The 23773-nt window shown below is 41.2% G+C and overlaps 1 protein-coding gene across 1 annotated transcript; it reads left to right on the top strand.

Annotated features, from left to right (window-relative positions):
* The first annotated feature begins 1974 nt into the window (after positions 1-1974).
* On the top strand, positions 1975-22193 carry akirin2 (akirin 2). Its single transcript, XM_033020848.1, has 5 exons — positions 1975-2522; positions 10150-10293; positions 17687-17839; positions 19329-19400; positions 20762-22193. The coding sequence occupies exons 1-5, from the start codon at positions 2348-2350 to the stop codon at positions 20770-20772; spliced, it is 555 nt and encodes a 184-aa protein (XP_032876739.1). The 5' UTR covers positions 1975-2347; the 3' UTR covers positions 20773-22193.
* The last annotated feature ends 1580 nt before the right edge of the window (positions 22194-23773 follow it).

Genomic DNA, 23773 nt, shown 5'->3' with positions numbered 1-23773 from the left:
GGTCATGCATGTACCTTGGGGAGCAATTCCACGGTCACATTCCCTCTCCATCCTTGTAATCTATACTCTCACACATGTCCATCAATTCCCCTTTGAAGAATGAACCTGATTGGAAATTAACAACAGTAGGAGAAGGGGCAGGGGCCCGTATCAGACACTTTAAAACCTCTTTAAACAAATATGGGCCCATGCTTATATGACCCCTGGCATTTCTTATTTATGTATGGAAACACCATAGTCACATATAGGAGATGCTGAAAATCTGAAATGGTGTGGTATTGTTATAGGGGACAAGTATTGGTTCATTAACTGGAACATAGCATGAAAATCTGTATATATTGAACAAGCGAGTTCGGTATTCCGACTGAGCATGCCCAGATCATAAGTCACTCGCGATAAACATTCTCGGCAGCTGTGCTGCTGCATGTATACGGGGCTGCATTTCATCCGTAGTCAGGATCGAACCCTGGTCTCCGGCACTGCAAGCGCTGTTGAATTGCTACTGGACCATCCCCGTGCCCTCCAGAGTGCCCCATCCCTGTCAGGGGGTGGCTAGAGATGACCGGGATAATCCTCGACTGACGGAACACCGGCCCATAGCAGTGACAGCCCAGGCTTACAGCCAGCGCGGAGAAGAAGTGCTAACCCCAGCTCAACTGAATTTCATTAGAGATAATTCCATCAAAACCAGTTACTGAGGTCTGACAAATGCTGTGAGAACACTACCTCACATTTGTACTGTGATCCACTAATTCAAGTTGAGCTGGAGTTGCAATTTCCACGCTGGCTGTAAGCCTGGGCCACCACTGCTCCGGGCCGGTGTCCCGTCAGTCCAGGGGCACCCCGGACATCTCCGGCCACACCCGGACAGGGATGGGACACTCGGGAGGGGACAGTCCAGTAGCAATTCAACAGCGCTTGCAGTGCCGGAGACCCGGGTTCGATCCTGACTATGGATGAAACATAGGTCTGTATACATGCAGCAACACAGCTGCAGATAATGTTTATCGCGTGTGACCTATGACCTTGGCATGTACAGTCGGAATACCGAACTCACTTAATTTGGACTGGTTTTACTTAAGACGAAGTAGCTGAAATAAAAATAGGGAAATGTGGAAAACATAAGGCAATATTGAGTAACCTGACATGATTAAATGTACTAATTTTGTCTCCTTCTTAACGATAAAAAAAACTGGCAGACAATATGCTAGGGCTATCAACTATCACATATTCCCAGTGGAATTAGGCCATTCGGCCCATCGCGTCTACTCCACCATTCAATCATGGCTAATCTCTGCCTCCTAATCCTATTTTCCTGCCTGCCTTCTTCCCATAACCCGTGTCACTTTGAAATGTAATACCAACATACCAAGGCACCATTAATTAACTTGACCAAATTTACTAATGCTGTAAGTCTGAAGAAGGGTTTCGGCCCGAAACGTTACCTATCTCCTTCGCTCCATAGATGCTGCTGCACCCGCTGAGTTTCTCTAGCATTTTTGAGTACCTTCAAATGTACTAATGTTGCTCCCCTTGTTAACGATTAAATAAAACCTGCCGGGCAATGTACTAGGTTGGGGTTGAGATGTTATGCAAACACCAATTTGCAACGTTCATTTGGTGTAAGGGGACCACAGAGACTTTTTCTCGCGAGTATAAAAAGAACAGAGATGCTTCAAAACCACTTCCTTATTTGTGAGGCACTTGAAGGATTTCCTGCTGGGCTCCACCAATTCCTGCTGCACGGCTTCTCCTCTCTCATTGATCACTGAGCAGACCTTGTTACTGCTTGAATTTACCAATGAGGGGTTTTTAAACTCAACAGCCGGCGGCTCCAGGCCGCGGTGCCCGTTGGTCTTTGTAGTCCCCGCGTCGGTGTTGAGGCGTTGAGTGTAAGGAGGGCGGGGACTACAACTCCCATGAGGCAGCGGGGCGCGGCCGGCCCGCCTGAAGGGGGGGGGAGGGGGAGGGGGAGGTGGCGCCTGCGCGCAGGCGATGCTGGCGTTGTTTATTGTGGCCGGGGCAGCCATCACGGTGTGAGGGGTGGAAGCGACAGAGAGAGATTATATAGACAGATATAGTCAGCGGCCGCGGCGGCGACTACGCGGGGCAATCCATCGACATCGCCTCTGTTGCTGGGCGCCACAGGTTCGGCTCGGTCACCACGGAGAGCGGCGCTGCTCCCTTTCCTTGGAGGAGATCGGATTGAGACGGGCCGGCGAGAGCAGAGCCACAGTTTTACAAAAAGAAAAAGCCGGCCGGCCGCTCGCTCGCTCGGAGGAGACACGCAAAAGGGGGACCCCCGCCCTTTTACTCCCGATCCCAACCCACCCCACATCCCGGCGCCATGGCCTGTGGAGCCACCCTGAAAAGGACTATCGATTTCGACCCGCTGCTCAGCCCCCCGTCGCAGTCGCCGAAGAGGAGACGCTGCACCCCGCTCAACTCGGCCTCCTCCCCGCAGAAGTACCTGAAAATGCAGCCGTCGCCTTTCGGGGAGGTGACCCCCCGCCTCACCACAGGTTGGTATGGCGGACAGGCAAAGAAAGGGAGGGGGGAGAGGTCGGAAACCCTTGCCGGCAGCTCCCTGCTCGGACTGGGGTCATCCGCCCTTTAGCAGTCCCTGTAATTCTCCCAACTACTCGCCCTTCCTTCACCGACAATACAATCGCGACCCCACCTTCCTCTCCCTGTATCGCTGGCCCTTTCTTTCACTGTCCACCCCCTCCCCCACAAGTCCACTGGATCCACCCTTGTTCAGTCAAATGCAACCTCTTCCCCCCCCTTGTTAAGTCAGTGACGCTTCATGCCCGTCCTGCACCATTTCTGGGTGAGTGGCCTTTTGACCCTTGCTAGCTTCACCAGCACATCCGGATTACAGCCCAACGCCCTTGCTTCTCTCTCGCTATTTGCAGCCCAACCATTCCTTCGGTGTAAACCATCATCCACAGTTCCTTCCTACACATTCCTTCCTCGATCCTGAGTCCTATCTTTGGATCACTTAATCACCCTTTCCGGATATATCCTGTCCCCTCCATCCATTGGAATAACTTCCTCTCTCTTGCTGGAAAGGCCTCGACCCGAAACGTCACCTATTCCTTCGCCCCATAGATGCTGCCTCACCCGCTGAGTTTCTCCAGCATTTTTGTCTAACTTCGATTTTTCCAGCATCTGCTTTCTTTCTTTAACATCCTCTCTCTTGCTCACTGTTTTTCCTTTTACCTGCCTATTCAAGATTGCGCGAGATAACCACTTATGAAGTGTTTGCGCAGTAATGAACCAGAATGGACTGTAAATGCTGTTTCTTATTTTAGCGTGCTGGAGTAATTATGCGGGTCAGGCAGCATCTCTGGAGAATGTGGATAGTAGATTTTTGGGATGGGGCCTATCAGACTGCTTTCTGAAGAAGGGTCTCGACCCGAAACATCAGCTATTCCTTTTCTCCAGAGATGCTGCCTGACCTACTGAGTTACTACAGCTTTTTGTGTCTGTCTTTTGCTTTCTGTACATCTCAGGGATCTTGCCCCCTTGTTGCTCCACATTACGACCCAACGCCCGTGTAACATGGTATAACTTTATTACTCTCCAGCCTCTCTTCCTAAATATCTACTTGCCTTTCCCATGTAATCAATCACACTTGAGTTTAATTTCCTCTCGATCAATTTGGATCCTCATTGGTGTGTGTGTGTGGTCCTGTATCAGTACATTGGGGCAGTAATATAGGTGAGACTCCAAAGCAGTCTGATAGGCCCCGGAACAGAAACCAATCCCCCATGTTCTCCAGAGATGCTGTCTGACCCGCATAATTACTCCAGCGCGTTAAAATAAGAAACAGCATCTGCAGTCCATTGAATCTACAGATGGGCAGATAAAAGGAAAAAAACTGAGCTCGAGAGGAAGTTATTCCGAAAGAAAACAAATCTTTGCAGTGTTCTTGGAGACCAATTACAAGGCCTCTATTTCATAAGCATAAATTGGTGATGTAGCTGCTGTTTTTTGTTCAAAGGGAACTTATCAACATCTAAACACTTGGAATATTTTAGCTGAGTGGGAATCTTCACGTTATTACATAAATGTTGGCTGATTTTGCGATTCTAACCTAAAGATTTTTAACCTTAAATTAGAATATTTTGGGGAATGTTTGCTTCATTTGCCAAATGTTGTGTGAACTACATTATATGTCTGATGTATACAAAAATGGACGATTAAAGATCGGAATTTATTTCAAAAAGGACATAATTTATTTCCATATTTACTGTATTGTTCGTTTTAACTGGGAAAGATTAATTTGGTGGTAAGACATTGGAGTGACTTATGTTTTCATTTTGATACATTGTTGATTTGTTAACGGTTGAAATCCTACCATTGACTTTTTTGGTTAATTTGATTTTCCTTTCTCACACATTTGTAATTTTTCTTTGGAGGTGTAGCTCCATACATTTTAATTGATTACCTTTCATGTTGGATTTGTGATTACAGTGGAGGGAAATGATGGAACAATTTGCAATTTTGAAAATGGAAGATTGATCTTTATTCTCTGATTATGATGTCAGTTATATATATTTTTTTTTATATGACCAAGGGGGTAATTAAATATTTTTCAGTTTGTTGACATGAAATGCTCCTAGATTACATGAATGTAGTCAGTGGGTATCCTCAGATACAAATAGTAGTGTCACAATTAAATTACTGGACTAGAAGTCCAGAACCTGCACTGACAATGTAAGAGGTTTGAGTTCAGATTCCATCTGGCAGCATAGTGCTTGTTTTATGTTTTAAACAATCTTTGCAGTGGCTGATGGAAAATACCAAATTGCAATAGCCTCACTAATGGTCACATAAAGTGAATGTTTTGGTTCATTATTTGCAAATTGGCTGTGTAAAAGCTTCCAAGATTATTACATTTTTAACTCTCTCCATATTTTTTAATTAAAAATGGTATGACATGAATCTGTGATGTCTCAATTCCTGGACAGTAATGTATTTCAACAATTGGAGAGCTTATGACCTCATCATTTTGAAAGTGTATGCAGGTAGCAGGAACAGAGTGAAATGAGAGTCGAGAATGTTTTATTGTCAGATGTCCCAGATAGGGCAATTAAATTCTTGCTTGCAGCACAGCAGAATATGTAAACATAGTACATAAACCAGCCATAGTTTAATTACAAGTGCTCTATTCCTGGATGGGTTGGAAACAATTGTATAATTCCCATAGCTATTTCCATTTGCTTTTCTCTTGGATAGTGTCCTGCTTTTATTGTGAGAATTGTGTGTGTGTGTAGTGTGTGAATTGAATTTTCTATGTTCTAATTTTTTTTTTGTCAAGGATGTTTAATTATTATGTGTAATGACAATGAACAATAAAATTATTGCTGCAGCTTTACAGGCCCATTAATACAACAAAGCGCAAATAAATACAGATTCAGTAATACAATAAATGAATAATTAGTAATGTTAGGTTACCAACTCGTAGAGCAAAACTTGAAGCACATAGTGCAACCAAAATAAAGGGGTAAGGTTGTGGTTAATGTTGAGCAGTATTCAAGAGTCTGATGGTTGCTGGGAAGAAGCTGTGCCTGAACCTGTAGATTACAGGGTTCTCTGGCTCCTTTGCCACCTTCCCGATGGTACTAGTGAGATAATAGCATGGTGTGGGTATTTGATCCTAGCTGCCTTTTTGAAGAACTGCCTCCTGTGGATTCCTTTATCTGGTTCCTCTTATCACCTTCCTTATCAGTTCCATCATATGCCCCATGTTCTGTTTTCAATAATCACCTTGCAACCTCTTGTCTATCACCCACCAACTGCTGTCTCAACTCCACCACCGCACGCACACATCTACCTGCTACTTGTCTCACCTCTGTACTGGTTTCACGGAGTCGTGAAGCAGTGCAACCCAAAACTTTAACTGTCCTTTGCCTTCACAGATGCTGCTTGACTTGCTGAGTTTCTATAGCTGCATGTTTCTTTGTTCTAGATTACAGCATCTGAAGTCTCTTGTCTCCTTGCCTCCCAACAAATGTAGAGCTCTCTAATACAGTTCCTGTCCTCTTGGGCCAATTCATTTTGCACCAGGAATCTTGCAGTGTCCAAGGCAGATATCTCATTGCTTGGGTACGTGTACTAAACTGCCAATAGTACTCTGCATTTTCATCAAAGCACTTTAAAAGGGAGTCATAGACATTGATGTGTCATGGAAACAGGCCAGAGTCGACATCCCCTAATTAATCCTACATTGATCCTCACTTCATTTAATCCTACATTGTTCTCCTCAACCTTCTATCCTCTATTGCCCAGATGCTACCATTCACTAGGGAAATTTATACATGGTTATTTAACCTACCGACTCTCGCATATACCTCTTTCACCCCGGAGATTTCCCAAATGATAATCAGTTCAGTTGCGTGGAGGAGGTGCTGGTGGTTATGGGTATTGCTGTTGTGCAGCACGTGCTGAGCTGCCAAACCACTCCACCTGGCCTGCTCCACACCGGTCCTTTTTGGCTGCTTCTCTGCACTGATTTGTGGGATGACTCAATGCTGAATGTGATGGGTTTCTATCCCAGTAGTGGGCAAAGCAGGAGGTTCTGTAACCTTCATTTTCGAGAGAGCATCCTGAAAGTTGAGTGTACATTTTTGAAAATAAGACACAATGGGAATATTTTTTTCCTTTTAATATTAATATTACCTACTTATTTTTGGTGCTTTCCATGAAATCAGACACTAAGCATATGTTTAATTTCTATTTGAATATGTTTTCCATCTGTTTGCAAGAAAGGGCCCACATTTTCTGTTGCTAGTCTTTCCATTTTCACATAAATATGGAATCTTTTTCTTTTGTTCCTTGCCAGTTTACGTGCGTATTTATTGTAATTCTAAAACATTCCAAATTATTAAGTTTTGCTGCTGCTTTTGTCAACAAGATGTTTTTTTTAGATTTCTGCTACCTTTAAATTTTCCTGTGGTCCATAGTTTGGCGTTTCCCTGTTTTCTCTTTAAATGTTTTGCCAACTTGGCCTTCCTTCATAGTTTCCTTTGTTTACATTGGAAACCCTGTCCAAACTGAACTACATAATTTTCAAACTTAATTTAAGAGTCTTGTTATCACTCTCATTGGAGACCCCATGACACAAAATAGTGAAATGCAAAAGTACCAAAGGCAGAAAAGAGAAATAGAAAAATAGAATGGTTTAAGAGATGGATTTCAGATGAAAGGTTAGAGTGGAGAAAATGAGGTTGTTCTTGGAGTGCAGAAGGTTGAGAGAGATTTGGTGGAGATAATGAAAGAATGTGATTACGTGAACATGATGGCTGTAGATTAATGCTTGCCAAGAAGCTATTGAGAGGTCGCCAGTCTTTAATACTCATTGTAGAAACAAAGAGTTGCATATTCTGGTTACCATAATGGACATAAAATGCTGAAGTAACTCAGCGGGTCGGACAGCATCTCTGGAGAACATGGATAGATGAAGTTTCGGGTTGGGGCCCTTCAATCTGATACTTGATTTATCTCATGCCATGGCTGCTGCTGCCTAATCTGAGTTTTTCTATCATTTTATTTCATATTTTCAGCATCTGCATTATCTTGGTCCAGAATTATATTGTGTCATAGCTTCTTCTTTCTCCTCTCTCCCCACCTGCAGACAAATTTGCTTATTTAATGAGCCTTTATCACACTCAGCCAGCACCTCTGCTTTTTTTCCAACGGCTCCTTTGTTCTCTCTTTAATCACAGATGCTGCATTTGCCCTGTTCACACCCCCACCCCTTGTCTGCACCTAGTTTGATTTTTTTCCTATCCCGTTCTGATGAAAAGTGGTCAGCCTGATATTAAGTGTTTCTGTATTAGTAGACGCTGCTTAGCATTTTGAATGTAGTCAAATGATTGAGCTTCTGGAGCCCTTGACATTTCCACCGCCCCAGTCTCCCTGCTTCTTTCCACTCTTCCATACACTAATTTCCCATATGACAAGTTGCTATAGAATATGGGCATTTCTGAGTTATGGAGAAATCTGTCTTGGGGACCGTTCTTGGGAATGGAAACCTTGCATTATCTCAGGATTGCCTGTGTAAAACTGTCAGTTTTGTCAAGATCCTTGGGCTGAGGAGTCGCATTAGGTCAGGTTGCTATTTGTTACTATTTGTACAGTACCATTTACTTTTTTTGTTAAAGGAAAATTCCATGTGTTAACTAACTTGTTTGTATTGCTTTATTTTCAGTGTGAGTTTAGAAAGATAATTGAAGTTAAACATTAGTAGAAAAATCTAGTTTCAGTGTAGTTCATGGGGTTTTATTATAATTCTTATAAAGCAGCAGTATACTTTTATCATTGTTAAATAGCTAATGGAAAGAACCTGCAAAGGACTGCAAAAAAAATACTGTCTAATCCAATTTAAGAAATGCATGTAAATGCCTATGCGTGTTGTGTTTTTTAAATTGTTTTGCCAAGAATTGTTTTTTGAATTTAAATTGTTGAGCAATATACAATTGATATAACGTGTTTACATTATTTTGAATTTCAGAAAAATTCCTGTGTTTAAAATGGCCTCGTGCTAAGGGAAAGATTGAGGTGTGGCTACAGTCCTTTGCCGGCTCTTTCCACCAGCTTTGTATCATCAACAGACTTTGTGTATATTACACTTGGTGTGTTCTTTCAGAAATTGCATACCTTATTCTTTGAAATTCTAGAAATCTTGCTTTTGGGGGCTTCCTTTGCATGATTCCCATGCAAGTCTTTTGTGTAGATAGTATTTTAACAAGTCTTTAATCTTATGAGAAGTCATAGTAACTTGTTCCTGATATCAGATGTTTTTTTCAGAAAGTTCAGAGTAAACATTTATTGTAGTTTCTGACTACTTGCTCTTGTTAATCACAGGATTGCTGTTAACCAAGTAGCTTGACCTCCCCCCCCCCCATTCCCTTTTCTCCCATCTCATCTATTTGGAAATCGTTTCATTAAGGGCAATACAAATTAGTTAAAGTTGTACTTTGAATAGTATTTATATGCCTTGGTACAAGTTTGTAGGACATGGTACATTCTTCACCTGATGACCAAGGTAGATCAAATCAGGCGGTACACAAAATTGCTGGGGAAACTCAGCGGGTGCAGCAGCAGATCAAATCAGGCATTTTGTTTTCAAGATTCATAGTTTTACCAATTCAAACCAATACATTTTTAAGGAGTAAAACATTGAATAAAGCTTAATTTTATCTTTGCTGTTTATAAAAGAGTAACGTACCAGTCCAGTTGAATACAAATCCATTGGCTCTCTTTCTTTTATTAGTTTAAAATTCACTTCAATGCGGTTTTCCAAAATTGACACACTGAAGCACAACCATATGTATAGACTGTATATTCCATTGACATTCTTTGTTAGCATTTTTCTTGATTAGTTTCAATATAAGATGGTCAGTAGAGGTGCTGCATATTAAATCATTTCTTGATTTTTACTTTATTGGGTGAAATAATACTTGCATAGAAAATAGGTGCAGGAGGAGGCCATTCGGCCCTTTGAGCCAGCACCGCCATTCATTGTGATTATGGCTGATCATCTATCAATAACCCGTGCCTGCCTTCTCCCCATATCCCTTGACTCCACTAGCCCCTAGAGCTCTATCTAATTGTCTTAAATCCATCCAGTGACTTGGTCTCCACTGTGACAGGGAAGTCCATAAATTCACAACTCTGGGTGAAAAAGTTTTTTCTCACCTCAGTCTTAAATGACCTCCCCTTTGTTCTAAGTGTGGCCCCTGGTTCTGGACTCACCCAACATTGGGAACATTTTTCCTGCATCTAGCTTGTCCAGTCCTTTTATAATTGTATGTGTTTCTATAAGATCCCCCTCATCCTTCTAAACTCCAGTGAATACAAGCCTAGTCTTTTCAATCTTTCCTCATATGACAGTCCCGCCATCCCAGGGATCAATCTCGTGAACCTACGCTGCACTGCTTCAATCACAAGGATGTCCTTCCTCAAATTAGGAGACCAAAACTGTACACGATACTCCAGATGTGGTCTCACCACAGCCCTATACAACTGCAACTTGTGTTCATTTTATTTGTTCTGGTCCTTTTGTTGGTCAAGCACATGCGCTGATTTTTAAATGTACATGTCATGTAGCTTCTACTAAATTTTATTTGTCTTTTTCAGAACAAATTCTCCACAACATAAAACAGGAGTACAAACGCATTCAAAAAAGAAGACATTTAGAAAGTTTCCTACATCAATCGGAGGGCAGTTGTTCAAGTGATACACAGTCCCAAATTCCAGTTTTAAATGGACCAGCTTTGCAAGGTGCGTGGTTATCCAAATTTCTTGTTAAAATCTGTATAATATTGATGGTTGATCTTTATCTGCAAAATAGAGTAATGGAGACATATATACAAGTGTAGATGGAAAATGTTGCTTTACTTTAAACTGGTAGCCTGCATCCACCTGTGGTTAATTGTCAAATGAGTCTATAACCAATCATACTGTATTACCTTTTGGAATGTGCTCATGGTTGTGTTACAGATATCTATATATACCTTTTAATGTCTTGGTGCAGTTAAAACCAGAGCTGGGTACTGGGAACCAATGTTTTTCCATATTGCAATTAATATAACATTGCATTATATTTTTTATTTGGCAAGTAGCAGGATATTAAAATGACAGAAAACTTTGCATTACAATTCGTCTGGATAAAAATGTGTAGAATACCATTCTTATACACAGGGACACCCTTCTCTCCCTGATGTCGCGTGACTAGCTGTCCCTGAATCCCATGTGATCTAACCTACCAGAGCAGCTGACCATGCAGAACCTTGCTTGGTAGTCAAATGCTTTGCTGAAGTCCATAGAGATGATATTTACAGCTTTGCCCTCATCAACTTTTTTTAGTTACTTCAAAATACTCAATTGAATTTGTGAGGCATGATCTCCCACGTTCAATACCATGCTGTCTATCCCTAATCAGCTCGCCTATCCTAATGCATATATATCTTATCCCTCGGAGTACTGTCTAATAACCTGGCTCACTTGTCTATAATGCTCAGGCTTTTCCTTACAGCCTTTCTTAAATAGAGGCACAACATTAGACACCCCTGCTGTACTCATTCTATACTCATTCTATACTCATGACCGCGTAGCCGGTCATAGTGCGAACTCCATCATCAAGTTCGCTGACGACACCACTGTTCGCGGACGTATCACTGATGGGGATGAGTCGGAGTATAGAAGAGAGATCGAGCGACTGTCCATATGGTGCCAGCACATAACCTGGCCCTCAACACCAGCAAAACCAAGGAACCAAGGATTGTGGACTTCGGAAGGAGTAGGATGGGGACCCACAGTCCCGTTCATATCTTTGGAGTGTGGGAGGAAACCAGAGATCCCGACAGGGATGGTTGAAAGGGTCATGAGCTTCAAATTCCTGGGCGTGCACATCTCTGAAGATCTTTCCTGGTCGGAGAACACTGATGCAATTATTAAGAAAGCACATCAGCGCCTCTACTTCCTGAGAAAATGACGGAGAGTTGGTTTGTCAAGGAGGACTCTCTCTAACTTCTACAGGTGCACAGTAGAGAGCATGCTTGCATCGTGGCTTGGTTCGGCAACTTGAGCGCCCTGGAGCAGAAAAGACTCAAAAAGTAGTAAACACTGCCCAGTCCATCATCGGCTCTGACCTCCCTCCATCGAGGGGATCTATTGCAGTCGCTGCCTCAAAAAGGCTGGCAGTATCATCAAGGACCCACATCATCCTGGCCACACACTCATCTCCCCGCTACCTTCAGGTAGAAGGTACAGGAGCCTGAAGACTGCAACGACCAGGTTCAGGAAAACTACTTCCCCACAGCCATCAGGCTATTAAACTTGGCCCGGACAAAACTCTGAACATTAATAACCCATTATCTGTTTATTTGCACTTTATCAGTTTATTTATTCATGTGTGTGTATATATTTATATAATGGTATATGGACACACTGATCTGTTCTGTAGTCATGCCTACTATGTTCTGGTGTGCTGAAGCAAAGCAAGAATTTCATTGTCCTATCATGGACACATGACAATAAACTATCTTGAATCTCCAGTCTTCTGGCACCTTGCCTATGTCTAATGATTCGTATATCTCTGCCATGGCACCTGCAATTTCTTTGCTAGCTTCCCACCCGGTCCTTATCTGATTGGGCCTGGAAGACTCATCCACCTCTTAAGACATTAATCTCCTCCTTGACTGATATGGAACTCGACACTTCCATTAACTGTCCCAAGTTCCCCAGTCTTCACATCTTTCTCCACTTTAAAAAGAGAGAGAAATACTTTTTGAGGAACTTGCCCAACTCCTGTGACTCCACACGCACATGACTGCATTAATTTCTAAGGGGCATTGTTCTCACATCCTCTTTTCCTTAATGTTCATGAAATATGTTTGGATTTTCCTTGCATTGAAAGAAAATGGCATGTGTATAGAAAAGGATATTGAATCTATCAATTCTTTGGAATGTCTGGGCAATTACAAAGGCTGATCTTTATTGTACGATGAGATCTCCTGGATAAAGAAAAGGACAAATAGTGTGTATGTTGATAAAGAACACTGCTGCACTTTGGGCATGTATTGGTCTCCTGTTATTTGCTGTTGTCAGATATTAATGGTGAAACCTTGATTTGTGTGTGTTTGGGGTATCGTGTAGTAGGAGGGAAAGTAATGGGTATATCTCCCTCGTAATGCTATTAGACATCCCAACGTGTGCTGCAAACACCCTGGTTGTCGACATCTGTAAAACCTATCCACTAAATTCCTGCAGCCACTTGTATAGTGGCACTGTTTATAGAATTAACCAACATCAGCCTGTGTTTTATAATCTTCTAACCATGAATTAAACTGAAAATAATTTATAATCCTACGTTACTGCTCTAATTATCATCAGGTTTACTCAATTGCCACATAATGAACTGATATCAATGTGTGCAACATTTAAATCAGGTTTGCAACATTTTGCAGAAATATATGGATTGTTTTCTCACATTTTCCACTTGTCTAATGGAGTGCATAATTGCTGTGTGGTCTTAAATAATAGTCTTATTTTGTTCTCTGTCTTTGCTCATTTGTTTCTTTATTGATCTTTGCTTCTTGGGTGAGAGGACCAACAATGTGTTGGATGTTATGTTAATTTGCGCATCAATACAGAAAAGTCATTAGAGTCTTTGAGAGTGAAAGGGAGCGAGGGTGGGGGAAATGAGGGCTCGGCTTATGGAACAATGTTGGACTGACTTAGCAACCCTGAGGAAAGTGAGCTCGCCTGTGTGGAATGAGAGTAGAATGGGATCAAGAGGGGGGACTCCAGTGTGAATTCCAGGTTCTCTTAATTTGAGAATATTTGTCTAGGAATTGAGCAATTTGACAAGATAGCTGGGCTTTGGAAACATCAGGAGGCATGAGGAAGACTACTTTCAGGTAGAGGACTGGATTGGAGTCTGGGGAACATTGGGGCTGGTATGTGTTACTGGTGACCAAAGACTGAACTAGGGTTGGGATTTTGTACAACTGAAGGCTATTCCAAGACCAAATGTGAACCATTGGGTGGTTTAATGGTAATTGATCGGAAGTAGATCATGGCACTGTTTATCGTCAAGTATGTAGAAGACTAAATACACCTAGTTCTGGGAATATGGTGCCTAGTAAAGCTATTAAAAGCATTGCAGTGAATTGGAGGAGTGGGGGTGAATCACTTTAAATCTGTAACTTAAGAGTTGGGCAGTTGTGCAAGAGTTTTGGAACGGGTTGATCAGTTCGAGTGCTGAAGTGATCCAGTATGAGTTCAGGTTTATTCTAAGAGTTGTTTGAAGAGGTTAAATAAAACAAAAATGGTGAAAGAAACTTGTCTATTCTGTAGGTAGCTCAAAACAGTTGGAACATCTGGCTACAGGAAAAACAAAAATGAAATCCTAGGCCCTCGAGCAGAGTGTTAGATGCAAAAGTAACCCCACTGTTTAAAAGGGGTTGAGTGATAACAGTATTACCGCTACATGCCATTAATCAACTGTGCGAGTGTGGAAATGTGAGAATCTTCTAAATGGTACTCGGGCATTTAGAAAATAAAAATAAATTCATTGCTTGTTCCAAATTTTTTTTTGTGGTTGTAGTTTGCTGTATTTACACTAGTATACCAGTAAAGTATCATTTTCACGTTTTTAGGCCTTTAAGGTATCGGTCAACTGACCAAAATAAAATTTGTGTGCACAATATCAAGTAGTTTTAATTTGGGTGTGGAGTGGATCGTAGTTGGTGGATAATGTAGGACTAAATGGGTCATCTGGGTTGTGAGCCCTGGCAAATGGGATTCATCCGGTTCCAAATGGGACATAGGGTGAGGATGTGACGGGTGGAAAAGGGCATTGTAATCCACTTTAATTTATTTTTTTAAGTAAAGGTTTTCTTTCAAATTGTTTTGGGGATGACTGTGAGTCCTAGTCCATGAATCACTGAAAGCTAACATGCAGATATAGCAACAATGGGAAAGGTAAATGTTTTGGTGGCCGTTTTTGTTGTAATACAAAATTAAATATCTGACCGCAACTAAGTCCAAAGTGAGAGTGCACGATTTTGTGTGCATATTTGCTCCTTTTACCTAGGAAAGATGCTTGAGGGAGTGTAATGATGCTCACCTATGATCTATAGGACGGTGGAGTTTGTCTTGTGAGCACACATTAATCCTGCTCAAGAAACATTAGATGATCTTACATTTTCTTTGTATAGTTTAATAGGGTAGCTGCTGGAATTATCCCTCTAAATGGGATGACGGAAATGAGAAATTCCAGTTTTAAAATAAGGGGTCAGCCATTTTAAGGTAGAGAACCTTTCAACGGGCCAGTCATGCAGAGAATATTGGCGTCTCGATTACAGACATGAGATTATACAAGAAAGTAAGATAAAGACGCAGCGGATGCTGTCTTGAGGATTGTTCTGCTTCTATTTCTTGTATGTTTAATTCCATTGCAAGAGCAGTGTTATTGATATGCATCAAAAATTGTTTGGTTTGTTTGACTAAAATCGTACTCTTGTGTTTTGCCCAAAGTGAAGAAACCAGATTAGTATTTTAAGGTGTTTTTATGACTATTCTTAATTCCTGATTTGGTGGTTATGTTTTTTTTTTTTAAAAGCTATTGTGTTAGTTTAATAACTTTTTGTTCATAATTGATTTTGTCGCACAGTTATTTGACCTAATGTTTTTACAAATTTGACTTGTGAGTCATTGTACAGTTTAACAATTTTTTTTGCTGTAATTGTCACTTTTCACCTATAAGAATACATTGCCTACAGTGCATTTTGCCCAGCCTTTTCTTATTTCTAATATTTTGCTTGTTTTTTTCAGCTATGCTCCCTTTAGTGAATCGAGGATTGCCTCAGTCACCACTGTGTAGCTTCATCAATTCCAGGCACACTGCACATCATTTTTCTGGTCACCATTTTTAACTATCACTGCTTTGTCTATTTGCAGCCAGGCACATGTCAACCAAAATGTGTTCACTTGCACTTCTGCGTGCTTAGACTTGAAGCGGTCACCTTATTTTAGCAATTTGTCTTGTTTGGTTTTTATTTCTGTTCTCCACCAACCCCCACTTCCTCAGCATTTATGGTCAAGATATTTCCCCTGATCTCATACCATGTGGCTTGAAATGTTCTCTGTAGAAACAAGGAACTGCAGGTGCTGGTTTCCAAAGAAAGACAGTACTGAGGTACTCCAGCACTTTGTGTCCTGAAACGTACTCTGATATCCTGAATTTTCTGAGCCACAAATGGAACCCATTACTGTTCCTTTAGGGATACATTTAACGTAGGCAGTGCTCTAGGGATTATTAGGTGCTATTATCTAAAGCTATTGAACAAACTAATTAAAAGATTAAATTATGTTGCTTTGTCTTTTGGCTGATTCTTGATATTCCAAAATTCACGTTGGGAGTATATTTCCATCAAGATTACATGAGATTTAGCAAGGATCCTGTAGGTTGTGGTGTTCCCATGTACCAATTGCCTTTATCCTTTAGTGGCTTAAATGAATAACTTTTTTATTCTCCATTCTCTAGCTAGAGATACAGCACAGGCACGTGGCCCTTCAGCCCACGGAGTCTGCACCCACCATCAGCTACCCTTTCTACTGATCCAAATTAATTCATTTCTTTAAAATTCTGCTAAATTACCTTCAAGATTTTACTACCCCTACATATCTGGGGTAATTTATGGGTTAATTGATCTCCATGTCTTGTGGATGTGGGGATAAACCTGTATCAATCCCATGCAACTGTTTAGGATTGAAGTCCACTCTTTGGCACTTAGGCAGCTCCACTGGCTGTACTGTTGCGCTGCCTTAATTATACGGCCATCGTTGTCATTGCATGCGTCGGATGGATTCAATGCTGAGAGCGCACGTGCAAAATGGCTGCTTTATCTTGGACGGGTGTTGAGCTGCATGGGTTTTGTTGGACTTGTGGAGGCAAGTGGAGAATATTCCACCATGCTTCTGATGTGCCTTTTTGCAGGTAGTAGAAAGATTTAGTGTTTCGGGAAGTAAATTATTTGCTAACACTATCCAACCTGCAGCTCTTTGTTGCCGTTCTGCGGCTGGTCCAGCTTGGTTTCTCATGCGATTTGGTGGTACTGTTGAATTTCAAGATGGGAGATTAGAACCTCGCAATGGTGATTACCTGATGTTTGTGTGGCATAATTAATTGGTAGCACGGTGGCGCAGAGGTAGAGTTGCTGCCTTACAGAGACCCAGGTTCGATCCTGACTATGGATGCAATCTGCAAGGAGTTTGTATGTCCTCCTGTGACCATGTGGGTTTTCTCCAGGTGCTCCGGTTTCCTCCCACACTCCAAAGCAGTACAGGCTTGTAGGTTAATTTGGCTTCGATAAAAATTGTAAATTGTCCCTAGTGTGTAAGGATAGTGCTAGTGTACGGGGATCACTGACGGCAGGGTTTCGGCAGGCCGATGGACCTGTTTCCGTGCTGTATCTTTAAAACTATGTGTTATCCAGGTTTTACTAGTGATGTGCAGTCTGGAATTGATGAAGCTACACAGTGATGTTTTAAATAGACAAAGCAGTGATAGTTAAAAACGGTGACCAGAAAAATGATGTGCAGTGTGTCTGAAATTGATAAAGCTACACAGTGAATATGTGAATTTGGAATTGATGAAGCTACACACTAAATACGTTTTAACATATTCTATTGCCCTTGGGTTGTTTGATGGTGAAGTTTTGCAAAGTACCTACAAGTTGCGTGTGGCATGTTTCTTGAAATGTGTGGGACTTTGGCACTGCTGATCAAGAAAGTTCCTTTTACTAGTTTATACAAGTTTTTCATAAGCATATGCACATTATTTTAGTTCTACCAATCTTTTGGCAAAACTATAGAATTCATTTGCAGAGTGCATTTTGAATTGTACTTTTGTCTAACACTTCAGTTTCTTAACCCATTTTCTTGAGTCTGTATTTTAAGAAGTTCAAAAGTAATTTGTAGTAAAGTTCTTTATGTCATTGAGACCTCATGAAAGGCAATTTATGAACATAGATCCTTGTGCTGTGTTTGGGTAAAATGCACAGGAACAATGAGGTTCTGGAAAAAGTGTCCTGTCTGAAATGTCTGCTGGCTCCTGTTAAATGTCCACTGGCTTGTACATTTAAGTGTGTTTTTTAATAAACTGCAGGCACTTCATCTGGATCATTGTCACCACAGTCAAAGAAAGACCAGCCATTGTTCACATTGAGACAAGTTGGAATAATTTGTGAACGCCTGATTAAAGAACGAGAAGAGAAAATCCGTGAAGAATATGAAGAAATACTGGATACAAAGCTGGCAGGTAATTTTGAGCTGCCTTGGGTAGATTTAGAAATCTTGCAGGGTGGAATTATAGAATTGACCTACAGATTTTGGTTTAAAGGCACAATTGGGACCAGAAGCAACTAAAGCCCTGGATGGAGCATAGACATTATTAATCGCCTGGAGGCAAAGGGATGGTTGGCATTTCAGATTGCTTTTGCCTCCACAGATGCAGCTTGACCCACTCACTGCCTTTTGCCAGCAGCTTGCTTTTTTTGTTCTACCTTTTTGCTATTTGTGATGTTGAAATAATAGGCCTTGTTAGAGTACTTGAATGAAATGAATATTACCTATATTCGTGGCTGGAACTAGGAAATAAGTTTCTGCCTCAATCGTTTTTAAATACATGATTTAGTACTTGTTGCTTTCACAATTCACATTTTGATTGCTGACACGGGCAAACATCAAGGCAGTGGGACATGAACATTTAAGGTTTTATTCTCAACAAAGTTGAGGCACTGTTCGTAAGCATAACTTAGCGCACCTTTTTTGTTTTGCAACAAAAACGGGAGAGATTGGGTGGGGGTTGAATTGTAGAATTGATGAATTCAGTGTTCATACCATTGGGTTGTAAGCAACCCTTGTGGAATACGAGCATTGCTTTCTCTAGCTTCATAATTTGCAACTCATTCATACCACTAATTGTAGGATCTTTCATAACCATGAGTTTTTGTCGTTGGATTTAATGGTAGCCTACTTCCCAAAAAATGTCACAGCTTTTTGTTTAGGAATATAAGCATCCATTGAACAGGGAGACCTGAAAACAATAATAGCATGTACAAATGGTAAATCAATAAGACTCTGGGTTGGTCATGGTGCACAAATCATCCTTGTGCTCATCAAAGATTTTTGGTAATTGAATTTAGTGCTTTCAAAATATTTTGGGGCATTTGACTCTTTTAGTTCTGTAGTTGACTTGGGGTTGGGTTGTTTCTTTTCTTTTGTTCCACTATGCAGTGTTGGAGTGCATCTGGGAACAATAGGGTGAAGTGAAAGATCATGGGCAAGTTTTTGTTTTTGTTTTTTTTTGTAGGATGATCGTGGGAGGTGGTATTGAGAAGTATATTTGCTAGCATTTGTCAACAGCCCTAACAACCAACAACGGGGGCTTTTGCCATTTGTCAGCCCTAATTTTGGAACTCCTGCCACGAGTGTCAACTAGAAACAGGAGGTGCTTGGTTTCACTTCCAACCTGGCATCGTTGCTGGTCTATAGTTTTGCAGGTAGAACTAGTCGATAAAGACATTTGCTTCATTCACATCATTGCAAGAGTGGACAGATGCTGTTTGAGAGCAGGGCCAAATGGAACGAGTTCCATCAAATACTGTCCTTTTATGATATGAACAATAAGCTTGGAACTACTGTATATAACTTGTATTTTTGATCAGAGCAATTTTTATATTTGAGCTTCTGATTATGGTGATAACGTGTTTTGTAATGATGACTTAATCGTTCTGTTTTTGTTTCAGAACAATATGATACTTTTGTGAAGTTCACACATGACCAGATTATGCGACGATATGGAGAGCAACCTGCAAGCTGTACGTATAAAGCAAAATTGTGTTTTTAATTCCCTGCCTTTTTTGGCATCTCATTTTAGCTTGCAGTGTCACAGCTAGGCTGAGAGGACAGCATTCTCCAGTGCAGCACTCATTTGTCTTGAGTATGGTGTGAGATGGTGACCACTCCACTCTCTTTATTTTACTTGCAAGAAACTGCATGTTTCTGCAATGCAACAGTAAAATACCATCATTCCTGGTGCACTGAATCATGAGACATGACTGTTGTCGGTTATTTTTGCTATGGGTGTTGCCTTAAACAGAAAACTTTGTTGTGAGCACTTTTTAAATATTACTTCTTCCCACTTCATTTGTTCTGTCAACGTCTTGAACAGGTTTGCTTTTAATCCACAAACAAAAAAAGCCAATGACTAATTCAGTATTCATTGTACTATTCAATGGTGGTTTTCTGCAACAGGGTGTCATTCATCCACTGAGTCAATGAGGGCTCTTGAAACATTTCCCTTAGTCCCATTCCCCCACTTATTTTCCTGTTACTTATTGTGCCTCGCAAGTCCATTTCACTGCCTCCTCAAACCTGCTGTGATATACCTGCCTTGGTGTTATTTTACAGTAGCGTTTAACCTACCAGCCTATCATTCTGATGAGAGTGGAAACTGGAGCACCCAGAGTTAATCCATGTGTTAATGGAGAGTATGCAAACGCTGCACCTGCACTCATGATTAAACTTGGGTCATTGGAGCTGTGTAGCAGCAGCTCCCATTGCTATGCCACTGCCATGTTTTGGAGAGAAAATGGATGGCTAGCTTTATCTCTAGTTTAGTTTAGAGATACAGCATGGAAACAGGCCCTTTGGCCCATCGCGTCCATGCTGACTAATGATCACCCTGTCCTATACATTATGGACACTTTGCAGAAGCCAATCAACCTACAAACCTGTACGTCATTGGAAAGTAGGGGCAAACTGGAGCATCTGGGGAAAACCCACACGGTCACGGGGCTAACATAAACTCTGTACAGACAGCATCCATATTCGGGATTGACCTTATGCCCCTGTCCCACTTAGGAAACCTGAACGGAAACCTCTGGAGACTTTGTGCCCCACCCAAGGTTTCTGTGCGGTTCCCGGAGGTTTTTGTCAGTCTCCCTACCTGCTTCCACTACCTGCAACCTCCGGGAACCGCACGGAAACCTTGGATGGGGCGCAGTCTCCAGAGGTTTCCGTTCAGGTTTCCTAAGTGGGACAGGGGCATTAGTCTCTGGCGCTATAAGGCAGCAATGCTACCGCTGTGCCACCCTTTATCTTTAACAGCAAAGCAAGTCTGAAATATCTTAATTTAGCCTGAAGCTGACACTTTGTTTTGTCTACCTTTCATTTGCAGATGTGTCCTGAATTGTCGTGTGTTTCTGTGGAGTGCCCTTTCCTTTTGAACACTGCAAGTTGGCTGTTTCTCCGAGACTTGTAGCAGTGCCATATTAACCACCTAAGAGCACGGGGTGTTTCCAGCTTGTGTCAGTGGCAACCACCTTTCTGCAGCATATGTTAATTGGAGTGCTCCCTGATGTGTCATCACCTTTTATCGGACCTTTGCTAACTTGTACTCATAACTACCAGTGGCTTCCTCTGTTAAAATGTTGCTGTATGTTAAAATCTTAATAGCTTTTTTCTTTAATTTGATTGACTTTAAAGGATCAGTGCTGGCATTCCAGAATATGTCCACCTCACAATTTCAGCATTGTATTTTAAATGCCAGATTTAGGGAAATCAGTCTAGTACGGTTTTAGTAATGAGCCTTATTTTGCAAACTTTGACTTCTAGCTACCAAAATGCAGAAGAGGGCAACCACCAGTCTTTTTTATTCCTATTCCTTGTATAAGTGTTATATTTTCTCAAGCCAATTTCTTGATGATTTTGCCTTTTGTCTTAAAAACAAATTCATATTACACAATACAAAGTTCACTCAATTTTGCAAGTGACTAAGGTAATATGTGGGTCATTTTTGTTTTTGTTTAGTATTTGGGTTTCCACAAATTAGTGAAGCATAATTCAATTCAATCATAAATGAATGATTCAAACTGTTGAATTAGATTTTCAGCAACATAATGTTTCCACGACATCCAGCAAACAAATGTTTGCAGCTTGACCTTGTTTCTACTTTGGGTATTACCTCTGTTAATATTAGATATGTTAAGTCAGGATGTTATTTTCCAAAAACTCTTTTCGATACAACTAGGTTATTAAATTACATACACGTTTGACTTTAAATGCGAGATTCTTGATTTCTAATATTACTATGGTGATTCCAGTATTTTTTTTTTTTTTTAAATGACTTGCAAGTAACTAGATCCAGTTAACCATTAAACTACAAAGGTCCAAGAATATTGATCATAAACATGCTTCCAAGAGAGCAGCTGTGAAGATGCAATAGCTGGTAGAAATGCCATCAGTTACTGCATGGCTGAGATTCAGATGACCGGAGGGCAAAGGTTTGCAAAGGCTCATTGTGCACTACGACATTTCTGCAGGCAAAATCTCAGATTGAATATTGGATAATGTGATTGATTATCTCTGCTGTTGGAATTGCCTGTGTGTAGCTGTGGTCACCTATCAAATGAAGGGTTCAGAAGGGAGTTTCCTCTGAAGAAGAGGCTAGGAAAGGGTAACTGAAGCTTCATAGTAAATTTGATTAAAATAGTAAATTTTATTTATTCTAGCAGTCTTTCAAAGTTTATTTCTGCATTTTGATGTACCATTATTTTACTGTTCTTTGTAGTGTAATGGAATTTAGTTGACAATAAAAGTTTACATCCAGATTTAAGGAGTATTTTGCATTGCTTGAAGAACACATCACTGGAAAATTGCTTATCAAAACATTACTTCCAATCTAAGTATTCGTTTTCAGTGCTTAGATGTAGTGTTTTTTTTTCTTCTGACTTGGGCCAAATGTCCAAGATTGATGGATTAATAAATTTGTCTTTGGGCAAAAGATTTACTTCTACGGTAGTTAATGTTAATTTGAAACTTTTAAAGTTCTTTGTTGACCTTGTTTTATACTTTGCCTGTTTGTCTTTAGCTATTATTAGATGTGTTGTCAGAATGTTTGCTTAAAATTTGGCTCATTCTATGCCTAATGATTGTATGGTGATGGCCGTCGTAGACGACGATGGCATGGTCGTGCTGTTGCACAAAGACATGTGTGTGGGAGAGATTAAGGTGGAGAAGCTGTTGTACACGTGCAACCCTACCCTCTCGGCCGCAAGAGCTGGAATCCAGTGGCACGATTAGACTTTACGACTGGGAACTCCCTCGGCTGCAGTGGATGGCCATGTCTTCTTTCGTGCTTTGACATGGCCTTTGCACTCTACAGTGCGCTGCTGAGCCGTCTTCCTGGCCATTGAACCTTCCAGTGGATTTCCTCTGCACAATCCACCAGAACAGACTTTGCATGCTGGGCTGAGCAAGTCCCTAAACTCACCAAGGGTTTGAGACCCGTCAGCTAATGATGGTATACTCCTCCGAATTTGACTATGTATCCCAAGTTGCAATATTGCAGATTGTGTCTGGAGTGCAAGCTCCCTCCCATGGGAGCAGTGGGAGATAAACGTTCATTCCTGGGAACATTGGAACAGAAAAATTGGTCAAATGGCTTCAGCAATTGACAGAAAAACACCATGAAAACAGAAAAGCTGCTAAATATATTTGCCGACCGGTAAATGTACACAAAATAAACTTGTGAATTGTTACCTGTCAAAAATCCTAAACATCCTTCCTCAGAAGATGGGAACAGATTTATCTTCTGCACTGTTATCAAGAGTCAAGTATGTAAATTGTCATATGTACTGACGACAGAATAATTAAAAAAATTCTGCAGCATAACAGAGCCATATGTGCAATAACATGCTGATAATATATTCAAAAATATAAACATAACTAATACTGGAAGGAAGTGGAACTCGAGTGGTACAGGAAGCGCGGGTAGCCCTGAGGTATAGTGGCATTGTTAGTAGCGTGCAGCAAGGGAAAGGTGGCCTATAGCTTGGCACAGAGAAACCAGTGTGGAGTAAGGCAGGTCCAATGGAGAGGAAGAAATTGGTTGTATGTTAGGAAGACACAATGAAATGTATAAGGGCAGTGGCTCAGATTAAGCAGGGACTGATGAATTGGGAAAGTGTAGAGAAGAGGTTTAGCTGGAGGGACTTGTGCATGTAGGTGGATCATGTAAGTTTCCTTAGGGGCTATTTATGATGTACTGCCATCACCGCAGAACCTCAAGCAACCTGGTGTTTCCCCTGTGTTCAGAGGTGGCAGTGTTGATGCATATTTTGTCAGGATGTAAGACTAGTCTTTCTCAAGGCCGGTATATTTGGCGGTGTAACAGTGTGTAGTTGCGGCA

This window comes from Amblyraja radiata, chromosome 5, assembly GCF_010909765.2.
Source record: "Amblyraja radiata isolate CabotCenter1 chromosome 5, sAmbRad1.1.pri, whole genome shotgun sequence".
Classification (NCBI taxonomy): Eukaryota; Metazoa; Chordata; class Chondrichthyes; order Rajiformes; family Rajidae; genus Amblyraja; species Amblyraja radiata.
This window is presented reverse-complemented; position numbering and strand designations above follow the sequence as displayed.